The sequence below is a fragment of the Canis lupus genome, chromosome 25, assembly GCF_048164855.1.
Source record: "Canis lupus baileyi chromosome 25, mCanLup2.hap1, whole genome shotgun sequence".
Taxonomy (NCBI): Eukaryota; Metazoa; Chordata; class Mammalia; order Carnivora; family Canidae; genus Canis; species Canis lupus.
The window spans coordinates 43,743,849-43,760,372 of NC_132862.1; the positions used below are offsets into that span (position 1 = coordinate 43,743,849).

The 16,524-nt window shown below is 37.6% G+C and overlaps 1 protein-coding gene across 31 annotated transcripts in view; it reads left to right on the plus strand.

Annotated features, from left to right (window-relative positions):
- Window positions 1-16,524, plus strand: part of ERC1 (ELKS/RAB6-interacting/CAST family member 1) — a 545,178-nt gene that overhangs the window by 368,998 nt on the left and 159,656 nt on the right. Inside the window, exon 17 of one of the 31 annotated variants that reach the window (XM_072799525.1) lies at window positions 10,464-10,705. The exons of the other annotated variants lie outside the window; for them this stretch is intronic. Within the exon in view, the coding sequence (XP_072655626.1) occupies window positions 10,464-10,476 (13 nt within the window). The 3' untranslated portion in view covers window positions 10,477-10,705. Of the gene's footprint in view, window positions 1-10,463; window positions 10,706-16,524 lie in introns of those variants that run through there. 31 annotated transcript variants of the gene reach the window in all.

Consider the following 16,524-nt stretch of genomic DNA (forward strand, 5'->3'; position numbering starts at 1 on the left):
ACTATAATAAGTAATCCTTGAGCGGCCCGGGTGACTTAGGGGTTTAGCGCCGCCTTCAGCCCAGGGCCTGGTCCTGGAGACCCGGGATCGAGTCCCATGTCAGGCTCCTTGCATGGAGCCTGCATCTCCCTCTGCCTGTGTCTGTGCCTCTCTCTCTGTGTCTCTCATGAATAAATAAATAAAATCTTTTTAAAAAAATAAAATAAGTAATCCTAAAATTTGGAAACACAAAAGATCCTAAATCATCAAAGCAAGCTTGAGAAAGAATAGTAAAGCTGAAGAAATCGTGCTCTCTCTGGTTTTAAACTATACTACAAAGCTATAGTAATCAAAATAGTGTGATATTGGGGATAAAAACAAGTACACAAATCAATAGAACAGAATTGAGATCCCAGGGACGCCTGGGTGGCTCAGCGGTTGAGTGCCTGCCTTTGGCTCAATGTGTGATCCTGGATTCCCAGGTTCAAGTCCCACATCAGGCTCCTTGCATGCAGCCTGTTTCTCTGTCTACCTGTGTCTCTGCCTCTCTCTCTCTCATGAATAAATAAATAAAATCTTTAAAAAAAAAAAAAAAGAATTGAGATCCCAGAACTAAATTCAAATACATACAGACAACTAATTTACAAGAAAGGAGCCAAGAACACATAGTGGAGAAAGGACAGTCTTTTCAATAAATGACATTGGGAAAACTGGACAGCCATATGCAAAAGAGTGAAACTAGACCACTATTTTACACCATATACAAAAATTAACTCAAAATGGATTAAAGTCTTGAAAGTTAGGCCTCAAAACATAAAATAGCTGGAATAAAATATAGGTGATAACTGTTGATATTGGTCTTAGTGCTTTTTTGTAGATCTGACTCCAGAGGCAAGGGAAACAAAAAAAATAAATGGATTATATCAAAACTACAAAGCTACACAGTGAAAGAAATCATCATCAAAACAGGAAACCTACTGAATGGGAAAAGAATTTTGCAAATCATATATCCAACCAGGGATTAATATCTAAAATATATAAAGAACTTGTACAACACATCACAACACCAACAAAAACCAACCCAATTAAAAATGGACAGAGTTTCTAAAAAGGTATTTTTCCAAAGAAGACACAGGTGGCCAACAGGGACGTGAAAAGTTGTTCAGCATCACTAATAATTAGGGAATTGCAAATTAAAGCTGTAATGCAGTATTGCCTCATACCAGTTAGAATGGCTATTATCACTGATATCAAAAAGACTAGAAATAACAAGCATTGAAGAGGATGTGGAGAAAAAGGATCTCTCATGTACTCTTGGGGGGAATGTAGAATGGGTACAGCCACTAGAGAAAGCAGTATAGAGATTAATGAAAAAATTAAGAATAGAACTACCATATGAACCAGCCCTTCCTCCTGTGGGTATTTATTCAAAGAATTAAAAAAAAATGCTGATTTGAAAAGATATATTAAAAAGAGATATGTTTATTGTAGCATTATTTACAATAACCAAGGAATGGTAACAACCTAAATGTTCCTTAATGGGTTAATGGATAAAGAAAATATTGTGTATGTGTGTATCTATATAAACACACACAGAGAGACATACAAACACACAAATAATCCCTTCACTCATTTGCCCACCTTTCACCCCCCTCCCCTTCCTCTCTGGTTACTACCAATCTGTTATCTCTATATATTTTGTTTTGTTTGTTCATTTGTTTTGATATTTTAGATTATACATACAGGTGAAAATCATACAATATCTGTCTTTCTCTGACTTATTTCACTTAGCATAGTATCTTCAAAGTACATTCATATTGTTGCAAATGGCAAGATTTCATTCCTTTTTCATGGCTGAACAGTATATCACTGTGTGTGTTTCCTCAACCTTTTCCAATATGGCTTATGCTACCAGCCCTGAAACTGCTTTCCATGATAACTGGAAACCTTCTAAAAGCTAAACCAAACGAAAATTTTGCATTCTTTGTTTTGACTTTGTCTATAAGCCCTTCAAAGTATTTGATCACTTATTTCTTGAAATTCACTTTCTTTAGCTTTCAAGATACATTGTCTCCTTGTTTTCTTCTACTCCTAAGACTATTCTCTCCTCAGTCCTTTACAGACTTTTATTCCAACAGTGCTATGTGCCTCTCTTCTAATCGTGGTGGTTTCATGCACTCCTGTTGTTTCACCTACCTTCTATGCTCATCATTTCCACATCTATTTATAATTCAGGGCCTGGCTCCATGCCCATCAATACAACTGCCTATTAGATACCTCCTTTCCCAAATTCATAGGGTTTTTATAATAAAGATTAAATTACTTAATCCATGTAAAATGTTTAGCAGAGTAGCCGGCTCTGTAGTAGTCATGTTGGCACTATTGATTACAGTCAATTTTTTCCCAGATGTTCATGCTCTTTTATTCATTCTTTTGAGATCCACTGACTTATTGTTAAGTCATCACTTTCCAAACTGTTTTCTTAGAATATTAGTATGTTTCCAGGTGTTAATTGGTGTTCCCCAGAAAACTGAGGAAGGTAGGGTTCCATGGTCATTAAGTTTGGAAAATAGTTTACAGGGGCAGCCACGGTGGCGCAGCGGTTTGGCGCCGCCTGCAGCCCAGGGTGTGATCCTGGAGACCGGGGATCAAGTCCCACATTGGGCTCCCTGCATGGAGCCTGCTTCTCTCTCTGCCTGTGTTTCTGCCTCTCTTTCGCTCTCTCTGAATAAATAAATAAATCTTTAGAAAAAAAAAAAAAAGGAAAATAGTTTACAAAAGGGTTGGCAAACTTTTTCTGTGAAGAGCCAAATAGTAAGTATGTTGAGCTTTGGGGACAATTTGATGTCTGCCACAACCACCCAGATTTTCTTTTTCTTTTTTTTTTTTTTTTTAAAGATTTTATTTATTCATGAGAGACACAGAGAGAGGCAGAGACACAGGCAGAGGGAGAAGCAGGCTCCATGCAGGGAGCCCGACATGGGACTCGATCCCGGGTCTCCAGGATAACACCCTGGGCTGCAGGCGGCGCTAAACCGCTGCGCCACCGGGGCTGCCCCCACCCAGATTTTCTGTTGCCATAGAAAATACATAAACAATTCAAAAAAAAAAGAAGAGAAAAGAAAATACATAAACAAATGTGTATGTTTTGCCCCATTCATATTTTGTTTATAGACATTGAAATTTTGCATTTCAAATCTTTATAAAATGCTGTATTTTATATATTCTCATATATTATAAGTCATATATTTCATACATAATATGTCACAAAAATATTTTTCTTTTTCATTTTTCCACTGCTTAAAAATGTAAAAGCCATTTTTTGCACACAGGCTCTACATCAACAGGTGGTTTGTCAGGGTTGGCCTGTGGGCAGTAGTTTGGCTACCCCTGCTTTAAAATATAGCATCTTTTTAAAGATATGTAATCTATACCATATATTTGACCATGGAAATCTTTTTTTCATGGGACATTTGTTGATATCTCTTTCCATACTTCTGTGGAATATACTTTTGAGAAATGCCGACCTAGAGAATAACTGTGTGTGCTAGCAGTGAAATTTTGGGCTGTGGAACAGACTAGAAGTAACAGAAAACTATCTTGTCTTTACTACTCCTCTGACCAGGTGAGGTAACTAGACATAGAGAGAATATACTTTGGAAAATGGAATTTACCCCTGCAAGGAAGGCACCAGTTAGACACTACAGCTGAGCAGATTGGCTGAGTCAAAAGTAGACTTGATAACATTCCTGCCGTCAATCAGCTTTCAGAAATAGGGAAAATGCGTACATTGCTATGGTGTATGACAAAATAGAGGTACTCTAAGATAAAATAGTTGAGGACGAAGATAACCAGAGGCCCCAAACAAAATGTAATCAATAATAGTTATCATTTTCTCTAGCTTTAAAAACTTTACTATTCTTTTTAGAGTAATAAAGTTTAAAAGTTTATTGTATTTTTAAGTAATCTCTTTACCAATATGGGGCACAAACTTAGAACCCCGAGATCAAAAGTTGCACATTCCACTGACTGAGTAGCCCGACACTTCTAAAAGATTTTTAAAAACTTTTAGTTTACAGCAGCCCTTGGGTAGCTCAGTCAGTTAAGTGTCTGCCTTCAGCTCAGGTCATAATCTCAAGGTCCTGGGATCCAGCTGCCCACCCCACCCCCAGTTGGGCTCCCTGCTCAGCAGGGGGCCTGCTTCTCCCTCTCCCTTTGCCACTCCTGCTTGTGCTCTCTCTATATATAGCAAATAAATAAATAAATAAATAAAGTATTTTTTAAAAATTATACATACAGTAAAATTCTAAAACTTGTTCTGAAATATATTTTTTAAAGATTTTATTTATTCATTCATGAGAGAGAGAGAGGCAGAGCCACAGGCAGAGGAAGAAGCAGGCTCTACGCAGGGAGCCCAACATGGGACTCGATCCCAGGTTTCCAGGATTAGGCCATGGACTGAAGGCAGCGCTAAACATCTGAGCCACCCAAGCTGCCCCTGAAATATTATTTTACCTGTCATTTTCCTGTGTCTTCAAGAAGTAAATGTGTGACGTAGAAGGGAGTGATGGTTATTGCTTTACTACTTTTGAGCATATTTTCTCTAATAAAAATAATACCATTGCTATACAGGGAAACTTAAATTTTTTTTTAAAAACCACACACTTACCAGAAGGTTTTGCATTTCTCGTTGTTTTATGCCTGCTGTAACCATGTGCTCCTTATATACATGCAAAGGAAGAATAGGTGTGATAACCATGCTTTCCAAATTGTGTTTGGCATTTTACAAGTAGCTAGAACCTAAGAAAAATGCAGAGAAGGTAGGATCATCCAAGCTGACAACAATAATAATTCATCTGCCAAATGCAAGCACAGCCCCTTGCCCATTCCTATAGAATTTCCCCACCAGATGTTTCATTCCAAAGCTGTGTAGGAGAGGAGTTGTTATCATTTTTGCCAACAAATTGATAGCAGATGGATAGAATTGTTGAATCATTAGTAGAGGAAGGTAATAAACTACTGAATTTGTTTTCATCTATTTTGGCCACCAAGTGCTTTTGGTGACCTTTAAGATCTCAGGAACCCTAGTATCTCTAGTCCCCTCTCAGACCATCCACAGTTACATATATCCCTATAGATTTTTTTATGTTTCATATATAGCCTGAAGAATATTATGGATATTTAGTTATTGGAACATTACCCACTTTTTTTCAGGCAGTATACCAACCAATTCAAACATTACATGTTCTGTGTAATGTTGGATAATTTTTTAAATCAAGGCACACTTAGTTCTTGATTATACTGCAGGATGGAGAAATGAGTACCATGATACCACTGGCATTCTTCTAACAAATGTCATAGCAAACAGGCTTGGAATGCAATAGGAGCTTTAAAAACAGGCAAGCAAACCTCTATGGTAGCACAGTGTGGACAGCTGGTATGGACATGTTATCCATCTATGACTGGGAAAGGTTAACTAAACAGTGGGACAGTGACAAAGTGCAGGGATTAATTGCTTAAAGCGTTCAATAATTCTTAAAACAGACAACTAAATAAATGGAGGTTTCTGGAGTTTGAATTCTGAGAAACAGTGTAAGACTTTATTTTCCTTTGGAAACAGAGACTTCCTTAAAAGACATAACAAGTGGTATAGCCCGAAAGTGTGAGTAAAACAATAACAGGTGTGCCTTATTTTGAAGGGACTATATCTTTATAAGGGAGGTTTATATTCTGATATTTTCTGTTCATATTATACCATTAAACTTGAGGCAGAACAGACATACTATTATGAAATAGTAAAGAAAAAATGAAAGGAAGACCAGTATAAATCTTTTTGTATACATCATCCCCAGATGTTACTGTGAACCCACCACTTAGCTTCATCTCTTGAGGCTCATGCTAAGCTATCCCTCTACCCACCCCCCACCATCTCCAACAGAAATCAGTGGGTTTAAGAACATAATTCACTAGGGATTTTGATAGGATTTGAATAATCCCCAACAAAAACTCCTGTGGCTGCCAGCTCTTGTTAAAGGCAGAGATTTAGAAAACAGAAGATCCTAAATTCACCTGTCTTGTGATGGCCCTCGCCAAAAAGAAAGGAGGAAATTTACGTATGAATGTATTAGGAGATGTTCCGTAAACTTTTTTTCAAACAATCTGCTGGTAGAGTTACACTACAGAAGTCCTCTCTGCATGATATTTCTAAATCCAGTAATGGTCAATATTATTAAGTGTCTGCAGTATCATCAGAATTTAAGAGTTAAAAAAACAGGTCATTTTCACTATAGAATTGGAAGATTTTCTATGTATTTATTGAATTTGGAACAGTAAATGCAAATCCCAAATAAAAACTCAGTCTTGGCGGGATGCCTGGGTGGCTCAGCAGTTGAGCTTCCTGATCCCGGGTCCGAGCTCCCTGCGGGGGAGGGACGAGAGGGGGGAGCCTGCTTCTCTTGGTCCATTGTCTATGTCTCTGCCTCTTTCTCTGTGTCTCTCATGAATGAATAAATAAAATCTTTAGAAAAAGAAAACAACAGCAAACTCAGTCTTGACAAGGATGTGGGGAATCAGGGATACCTATAATATCTTACTGTTGGTCTTTTTAAATCAGTTCATCTTTCTGTAAAGTAGTGAATCTCAAGTTACCTGGACTGCTTCTTAAAAAGTTAGAGATGCTCATCCTCTGAAATTCAGATATAGTAAGTCAACAGTAGAGCACAGACTTCCATTTTTAATAATTTGTTTTTTATGTTTGAGTTTTTCATGTTGCACACCCATTTTTACATCTGACTAAAATGTCTATGTTTAGGGACAGCTGGCTGGCTCACTCCGAAGGACATTGCTACTCTTGATCTTGGGGTCGTGAGTTTGAGTCCCATGTCATGTGTGGAGATTATTTTTTAGTTGTTTATTTATTATTTATGATAGTCACACAGAGAGAGAGAGAGAGGCAGAGACACAGGCAGAGGGAGAAGCAGGCTCCATGCACCGGGAGCCCGACGTGGGATTCGATCCCGGGTCTCCAGGATCACGCCAAAGGCAGGCGCCAAACCACTGCGCCACCCAGGGATCCCTTTTTTAGTTGTTTAAATAAAATATCTGTAATTAGTCTGTAGTAACTAAAACATTTTCTCCCTTAATCTTTTCATTTTGCTGTATGCATTTTCTTAAAGATGTCTTTCCTGTTTGTTCAACCAATAACAATTGGAATAATAATTCTTATTCAATAGAATAAGAATGGTATAAATTTCTTATGTGTTTTTTGACAAACTGGAATTACATTTTTTCCTCTGAAGAACCCTTGAAGTCATTCAATTTTGCGGAGTAGCTTGAGTCAAAAGCCTCACATTCAAAAATCTTAAAGGATCTGGCATAATGCCAAAGTGTCTCTTCCTTAAAAACCATACCATGCTTTCCCTCTACAATCCTATTCAGTTTTTATGGTAGATGTTTCTTAACTAGAGTCAGAAAGGGATGCTGTTTTCTGTAGGGCTCTACCCACATTTAATGTACTGGGGCTTCTTCAAGAAAGTTTTACTTTGGGATCCCTGGGTGGCACAGTGGTTTGGCGCCTGCCTTTGGCCCAGGGCGCGATCCTGGAGACCCAGGATCGAATCCCACATCGGGCTCCCGGTGCATGGAGCCTGCTTTCCCTCTGCCTGTGTCTCTGCCTCTCTCTCTTTCTCTCTGTGTGACTATCATAAATAAATTAAAAATTTAAAAAGTCCTTTAAAAGTAAAACTTTTTTTTTTTTTAATGATAGAGAGAGAGTTGTTATATGCAACTGATGGAATCACCAAATTCTACATCTGAAATTAATGATATATGTCAACTAATGGAATTTAAGTAAGATAATCTAATAAAAATTAATTAATTAATTAAATTATTTAATAATTAAGTTGATGCGATTTTAGTCGCTGGCTTGAAAAAAATTTGCATGTCTGTATTAAGCTAATAAAGAACTTATGGAAATCTGTGCTTTGGTCTGTTTTGCATAACAACCTCACTTTCTCTTTAGGGAAGCTTGGTACTCTACTTAAATGCCAGATCTCTGCTGCCTTCTTAATCTTGAGCACCATAAGCAAGATCTAGATCTAAACATTCTGCAGTCATCAATATGCCATGAAAATCTCTCCTGAAATTGGTTTTTATAAAAGTGTTTTCAGGAAAGCAAAACTCTGGGACATTGGACCACATAATGTATCATTTATAAGACTATTGATTATCCCGAGGGCTGAGGTGTAGTTTTTGAAAGCTTTTTACTTAATTGTCAGCTAGTCAGCCCAGAAAGGATGAAACAAATAGATGACTCTTTGTATGAAACATAGGGGAAAAGAGTAAAAAGGATGTCCAGAGTTTATTGGGATCTTATTTATAGTTAGGGAAGCTAAATTTTATTTAAAGTATTCATGGAAGAGCAGCTGGATTCCTGTTTCTTAAAAGAAAGCCTTTCTATTTTTTTTTTAAGATTTTATTTATTTATTCATAGACACAGAGAGAGAGGCAGAGACAGAGGCAGAGGGAGAGGGAGGAGGAGAAGCAGGCTCCATGCAGGAAGCCTGATGTGGGACTCGATCCCAGGTCTCCAGGATCACACCCCAGGCTGCAGGCGGCGCCAAACCGCTGCGCCACTGGGGCTGCCCAAGCCTTTCTATTTTTGCATGAAGTTCTTTATTTTAGACCTTTTATCTCCAGATTGCTTTATTCTGTTGCTAGTACTTTTTATACTCTATATAGCTCTAGAGAAGATTGGACAAGCTTTTGTATAATCAAATATTTATTTCAAGTTTAACCAAATATTAGGACTATAATAAAAATCACCTTCAGTTTTAACCAGGTACTCAGTGTGACTATAAATGATATTTAATGCTGACAGAAAACAAATTGTTTGCAGAAATTCTAAATTATGTACAGTCTAGCAACACTGAAACCATGCTTCTGTATTATACCTTTGAAGTAGATTTAATTAGGGAAAGCATCCGGACCCCAAGGAGGCCAGTGTCATCACTAAGTTCTGTCAGTGCTTCTGCCTCAGACCTTTCCTCTTCTGCTCAGCTCATCTGATCATGGCTCTTCCCACCACCACCACCTAGTCCAACTATAACTGAATAAAAGGCATAGATTTTTAAAGATCTAATTTTCTTTTTTCTTTAGATAAAAAGTGTGAAAAGCTTAGGAAAAATACTTATAGGGTATATTTTAAAGGGCATTTAAATTTGGAAGAATAAAAATACATTATAATTTTAGACATTATGCTAAATGAAATAAGCCAGATACAAAAGGACAAATACTATATAGTTTTACGTATCTGGTAACTAGGGTAGTTAAATTCAAGAAGAGGGAAATTAGGGCAGCCCAGGTGGTGCAGCGGTTTAGCACCGCCTCCAGCCCAGGGCGTGATCTGGAGACCCTGGATCGAGTCCCATGTCAGGCTCTCTGCATGGAGCCTGCTTCTCCCTCTGCCTGTGTCTCTGCCTCTCTCTCTCTCTCTGTGTCTCTCATTAATAAATAAATAAATTAAAAAAAAAAAAAAAAAAAAGAAGAGGGAAATTAGAATGGTGGTTGCCCTGGGTTGGGGGAGGAGAGAATGAGGAGTTAGTATTTTATGGGTATAGAGTTTTAGTTGGAGAAAACAAGTTCTGGAGAAAGATCGTGATTTTGATGGTTGCACGACATTGTCAATATATGGTGCCACAGAACGATATACTAAAAAATGATTAAAATAATAAATTTAGTGTTATGTATATTTTACCATAATTTAAAAATGCATTGTCCTTATTGTTGTCATGTTTGCTATGTAACATTCCTCATTCAGAAAATTCTTATGATTTTAAAATTTATTGACTTTTATCAATACAATAAAATGTATACATGTTAAGGGTACAGTATTGTGAGTTTTGACAAACATATACACTGTGTTACAGCCACCATAGTCAAGCTGTAGTACATTTCCAGAAAGCTCTGTTGCTTCCCTGTCCTGTCTTTCTTCAACCCCAGGTCTAATTTGCTGGCAACCGCTGATTTGCTTTATGTCTCTTTGTGGATTAGATTTCAATTAATTTTTATTTTTTAAAACAAATGGAAAAGATACAAACTTTTGTTTTTTCTTACAAATTTAGATACAAACATCAAGTTTTTGCCAGTCTGAGAAGCAGGCAGAAGCTTCATAACAGAAGTGTCAATATCACAGTAGAACTGTTTTCCAAATGTGTCATAACCTCTACTGTTTGGGAATACCAAAATGCTCATATTTCATAAAAAGTGAAGAGAAGAATGAATACAGGTTTTCCATGCTAAATTTTGTTTAATCAACCTCACTTACTGAGCTGTAACTACCAGCAGTTTCTGTTTTTATTGTGTTAACTTTGATTCTTTTCAAGGACTTCTGAAAAATAAACCAGCCCAAGTTGGGATAAACTTCTCTACCCATACTTATGTCAGTGTAAATCTTAATATAAATCAATTTTCTTCCCTTATTTCAGGAGACAGACATAAAGCAAGAGAAGGTCGAGAAGATTCCAGATTATTCTGGGCAAAGTTTGCCTTGCTACTGTGCTGCAAGAAGGTTCTATGAGGCAGGGCCCCAGCATGCATTTATTATTGGATCAAAGGCCTTACGATAATCTGTATTTGATGACATTTGGAAGTTACTTTACATGGGCTCCTGGGTGGCTCAGTGGATTAAGTGTCCGACTCTTGGTTTCTGCTCAGGTCATGACCTTAGGGTCCTAAGATTGGCCACCATGTCAGGCCTCTGCTCCTCCCCCCCCCCCGCCCCCCGCACACACATGTGCTTTCTCTGTCATAAATAAATAAAAAAATTTTTAAAAATGAAGTTACTTTCCAGCATCAAAACAGAAATGTGATATATTTTATAATTTAATATTCATTGAATTATATAGCAGTTTATTATACTCCACCTGTGACTCTTTTTTTTTTTTTTTTAATATTTTATTTGTTTATTCATGAGAGATACAGAGAAAGAGGCAGGGACATAGGCAGAGGGAGAAGGAGGCTCCTCACAGACAGCCTGATGTGGGACTCAATCCTGGGCTTCAGGATCATGACCCAAGCCAAAGGCAGATGCTCAACTACTGAGCCACCCAGGTGCCCCCACCTGTGACTCTTAAATCCAAAATTCAGACAGCATCATTTTATCCTTCATTCCTTAAAAATAATTTTTATAATATGATAATTCTATTCATAATACATTTCCAGAGGTAGCATCCTGACCTTCCTGTTTTAAGAATCATCCAATCTCCCCCTCTTTGCCTTTAAATCAATCTTTCTAAACCCTTGCTTTACTTTTCTGGAACTTCTAATGCTACTGTATTATCAAAATCAAATCATTCTGTATTTTGAGTAACCTCTGTTTGTCAAGTTTGGGTCAGAACCCTCAAGGATTTCCTAATCTCTGTATTCCTTACTGATATTCCAGACCATCTCTACTCTGATTCAAAGCCATCTTTTCAGTTTCTTATTCCTTATTGTCTCATCTCATTAGTTTTTATTGAAATATTACAGTTAAAGAAGATAGACATAATACTCAAAAACAAAACAATTTATATAGTATCTTTAATAATCTCTTTAAATACCCACTCATGGAAAGCTCTACCAGTTTTTGGACTTCCCAATTCTACTTGTTTTTTTTGTTGTTGTTCTTTTGTTTTGTTTTGTTTTTTTATTTATTCATAGAGACACACAGAGAGACAGAGAGAGACAGAGACACAGGCAGAGGGAGAAGCAGGCTCCATGCGCGGAGCCTGACGTGGGACTCGATCCCGGGTCTCCAGGATCACGCCCCGGGCTGCAGGCGGCGCTAAACCACTGCGCCACTGGGGCTGCCCTCAATTTTACTTGTTAACAAGAGTTAATACATTAGATGTTCATCATGTAAACTGAAATATTTGTGACTTTATTCCTTTTAATGCCATTTGTGCCCTCTAGAGGAACATAGATTAAATGTCTTATTTATTTCTGCTCTTCCTGTTCCTGCTATTCTGAGAGCAATTACCATGTTATATGGATAAATCTTTTTGGATTAACATGCCCTTTTATAACCCCATCATGTCACCTTCCCTTGTATACCCTTTACTTTGTCTCTTAAATTATGACATCTAGAATTGAACCTATGATTCCAGTTGTCATCTCTCTACTTAGAGAAAATCAGAACTCTTTAAATGAATTATAAATTAGCCAAAGTTAGTGGTCTCTTTTGCAGTCTTGATTTTCTTCATGTTTTCAAATTTTTTCCATTCCCTCTATACACTTGCCTTCCAGCATGCTACTGGGCGGGGGGGTGGGAGGGACCTTTAAAAATAAAGTGACGGCAGCCTGGGTGGCTCAGCGGTTTAGCACCGCCTTCAGCCCAGGGTGTGATCCTGGAGACCCAGGATCAAGTCCCGCATCAGGTTCCCTGCATGGAGCCTGCTTCTCCCTCTGCCTCTGCCTGTGTCTCTGCCTCTCTCTATCTCTCTCTGTGTGTATCTCATGAATAAATAAATAAAATATTTTTTTAAAAAATAATAAAGTGAAGTAAGGGAGAAGCTTCAATAAGGGAATATGTTGGAATAGTTGGGAAACCAAACTACCACCACATTGGATAGAAATGGAGTCATAATTGGAGGAGTTATTAGTTGAAGATACATTTGTGAAGTGCCTACTCCATGCCAGGAACTATTCTTGGAATTTGGAATACCTTAGTGAACAGAACAGATGAAGATCCTTCTTTTGTGGAGCTTATATTCCAGCTATTTTTCAAGCAAAGGCTTTAGACAGAAAAGGAAGACTGGCAAATAATACCAGAATATATAGAGTACTGAGAGTAATTCATAACAAATAAAAGAAAATAGTTTAGGCATATGCAATGCATAGAATTAATAATATTTATAAGCTTCTGGTGTGGAAAGCCATGAATAAGACTCTAGAAAGAAAACACTATATTTTAAATTTAAAAATGGGATATTATTTACAATAGGCAGAGGCAGAAGCAACTCAAATTGATGAATGGATAAACAGTGTGGTGTATATATACAGTGGAATGTTATTCAGCCTTGAAAAAGAAGGAAATTCTGACACACATGCTACCACACAGATGAACCTTGAAGACATTATGTTAAGTGAATAAACCAGACACAATAAGACAAATAACTGTGCGATTCCCTTTATGTGAGATTCCTAGAGTAATCAAAATCATAGAGACAGAAAGTAAATGATGGTTGCCAAAGGTTGGAGGCAGAAAGGAAGAATAGCGAGTTATTAATAGTTACAGTTTGAGTTTTGCAAGATAAAGAGTTCTAGAGATTGGTTGCACAGCAGTATGAATGAACTTAACACTACTGAATGTACAGTTAAAAATGGTTAAAATGGTAAACGTTGTTATATGTATTTTACCACAATTAAGAATAAAAAGTTCAAAAAAAAAAAAAGAATAAAAAGTTCAAAAATATTTTTAAATTAGTGAGCTAATAAATTGGAAGACCGACCAATAAATACATAGAAACATTAAAAGAAAAACTTAAAGACATAAGCCATAAACATAACACAGTTGAGGAAGCAGACCCTGAATGTGTAGAACAATTGAAGGACATTTACAGGGCACATGCTTATTAATATCACTTAAACTGTGAACATACTGAACAGAAATGCTGAACAGAGAAAAATTAGCAGCCAAGTTTATTTTATTTTATAATGATAGTCACAGAGAGAGAGAGAGAGGCAGAGACACAGGCAGAGGGAGAAGCAGGCTCCATGCACCGAGAGCCCGATGTGGGATTCGATCCCGGGTCTCCAGGATCGCCCCTGGGCCAAAGGCAGGCACCAAACCGCTGCACCACCCAGGGATCCCAGCAGCCAAGTTTAAAGAGAAAGCTACAGGCATTTCAGGTAGAGTGGTAAGAAACCAGATGAAAGTGAATTAGGAGAGGACATTGTAGAAGGATGGGGAAATCAGAATGGGTTTAAGAATAATATAGACCCATGATCAAAGGATGGTAGTGACTATTATAGTGAACATGCAGATACAAAGCCACAGGTTCATTAAAAACCATTAGAAAGGAAAAACCGACAAAATGTGAATATTGGTTATGGGGTGCAAAGAAGTCAAATTATTTAGATGTTGTCAGCCTGTGGATCTAGGAATGTGGTGATTTAATTGATATTGAAAAAGAAATTTATTATGATAGGTGAAAAGTTTTATTAAGTGTTGACATTCTACATCGAAGAAGATATTTTGGAGTACCTAAAACAGAGATAATAAGACAATAGGTGACGGAAACTTGCAAGGTCAGACATGCCCAAGTAGGCTCGCCCACAGACTGGTTTTCACTGAGCTTAATTAAGGTAGTAAGTCTAGGGGATCTCTGGGTGGCGCAGCGGTTTAGCGCCTGCCTTTGGCCCAGGGCGTGATCCTGGAGACCCGGGATCGAATCCCACATCGGGCTCCCGGTGCATGGAGCCTGCTTCTCCCTCTGCCTGTGTCTCTGCCTCTCTCTCTCTCTCTGTGTGACTATCATAAATAAATAAAAATTAAAAAAAAAAAAAAAAAAGGTAGTAAGTCTAACATACTCTGAGACCTCTGTAAATGAAGTTAGAGAAAATAATAATCAGAAAGATTTCTTCAGGAAATGAGATAAAAGAGTGGAAGAGATATCCTAGTAATTTACTGCTCACTGTGGATAGTCAAATGGTTAAATAAGAAGTAAAGGAGGCATCAGAATCAAGGAAGCATCAATAAGAGAATCTAGATTCCAAATTTATCTTAAAATTAAACTGTGCTTGCATGTCCATGACAATAATACATCTAAAGCAACTGACCTTATTCTCACTTTCATCTGATCTGTCTCCTGTTGTTTTCAGTATTACGATATTTATGAAACATGATTGCGTATATGTGCTGCCGAAGTGAGCACTACATGATTGTATAATCATTGAATTTGAAATACCCAGTTGGAGGAGGAGGGGGAAAAGTAAACCTTGGTGGCATCCCTTCATGCATACCCCCTTTTCTGTGTGAAATTTCTATTAAAAACACTCACATATTTAGGGCTCACTCTTAAATTGTTAACCACCATCACTCCAACAATGATTGTATTTCTTATTTACTAGCGATTGCAGGCTAATGTGGTAGTGTTCTCAAAAATTCAGGCATTATCAGAAAGATTTTGAGCTCCATTTGCCTTGGATATTTGCCTCCTGTTTCCAAATGTTCTCAGAAGGGAGAGGTGGTCTTACTATTTCTTTTTTTTTTTTTAATTTTTTTTTTAATTTTTATTTATTTATGATAGTCACAGAGAGAGAGAGAGAGGCAGAGACACAGGCAGAGGGAGAAGCAGGCTCCATGCACCGGGAGCCTGACATGGGATTCGATCCCGGGTCTCCAGGATCGCGCCCTGGGCCAAAGGCAGGCGCTAAACCACTGCGCCACCCAGGGATCCCCGGTCTTACTATTTCTTAAAGCTCAAATGACACAGTAGAGTACTTTTAGTGACATCTTGATGCTATTAAAATTTTCAGGTCAAAGGGCAGGTTCAACTGTATGTAGTTTAAAGCACCAGGGATGGAGTGAAAAGACCTCTTTAATGACTTAAAAGTTGGATTTCTGCTACTACCTACTCATTATGCAGTAATTTGGCATCTTAGTCAAGCTGTAGGGGGTCACCAATCACTTTGAAATGTCTGTGTATACATTTTCTTTCTCTTTCTCTTCTTTTTTTTTTTAACTGAGGAAAGACATTAACAGAACTAGGAGAGTAATTTAGCAGGAAGAGCATTGCAGTTCTTATTTTGCTCTGTGCTTGTGGCATACATACATTACCTTTCATATTATACGTGCTTGTATTGCTCCCTTGGGGCTCATGGGAAATGAAATCAGAATGTGCCTCACTAGAAGTCTTCCTCTTCTGCAAATAGACTTTAGTTAGTAAAGCTCATAAAGTCCATTACTAATCCCCATCAAGGTTCACTTTCTTTAAAATAGCCATATTAGACTTAGAATAGGTGACTTCCACATCTCAAGACTCATTGAAAAGGAACCATTTTTGATACCTCTGTTTTCTTCTGTTTACTTTTCTGGATCTCCAGTTTTTCTTCCATAAATGGATATTACTTTTATCAGAAAACACCTTTCTTTTTTCAAAGAACCAATTTTATTAAGTGTTAAATGGCTACTAAAATAAGATTCTTTTTGTAATTTGCTTTTTTAAAATTTCACCCTGAATTCCATTACCCTCTGAAAAGCAGAGTGCTCTTTAAAATTTTTTAGTTTTGACACTTTTGAGTGCTCTCTATAAAACTTAACTGCCCAAGCTCAACTATACCATACAGTCTTTTCTTTTCTTTTTTCTTTTTTTTTAAGATTTTATTTATTTATTCATGAGAGAGAGACAGAGACAAAGGCAGAGGAAGAAGCAGGCTCCATGCAGGAAGCCTGATGTAGGACTCATCCCAGAACTCCTGGACTATGCCCTGAGCCGAAGATAGCCGCCAACTGCTGAGCCACTCAAGCATCCTCCATAGTCTTTTATATCAGATGTATTGAGGGAA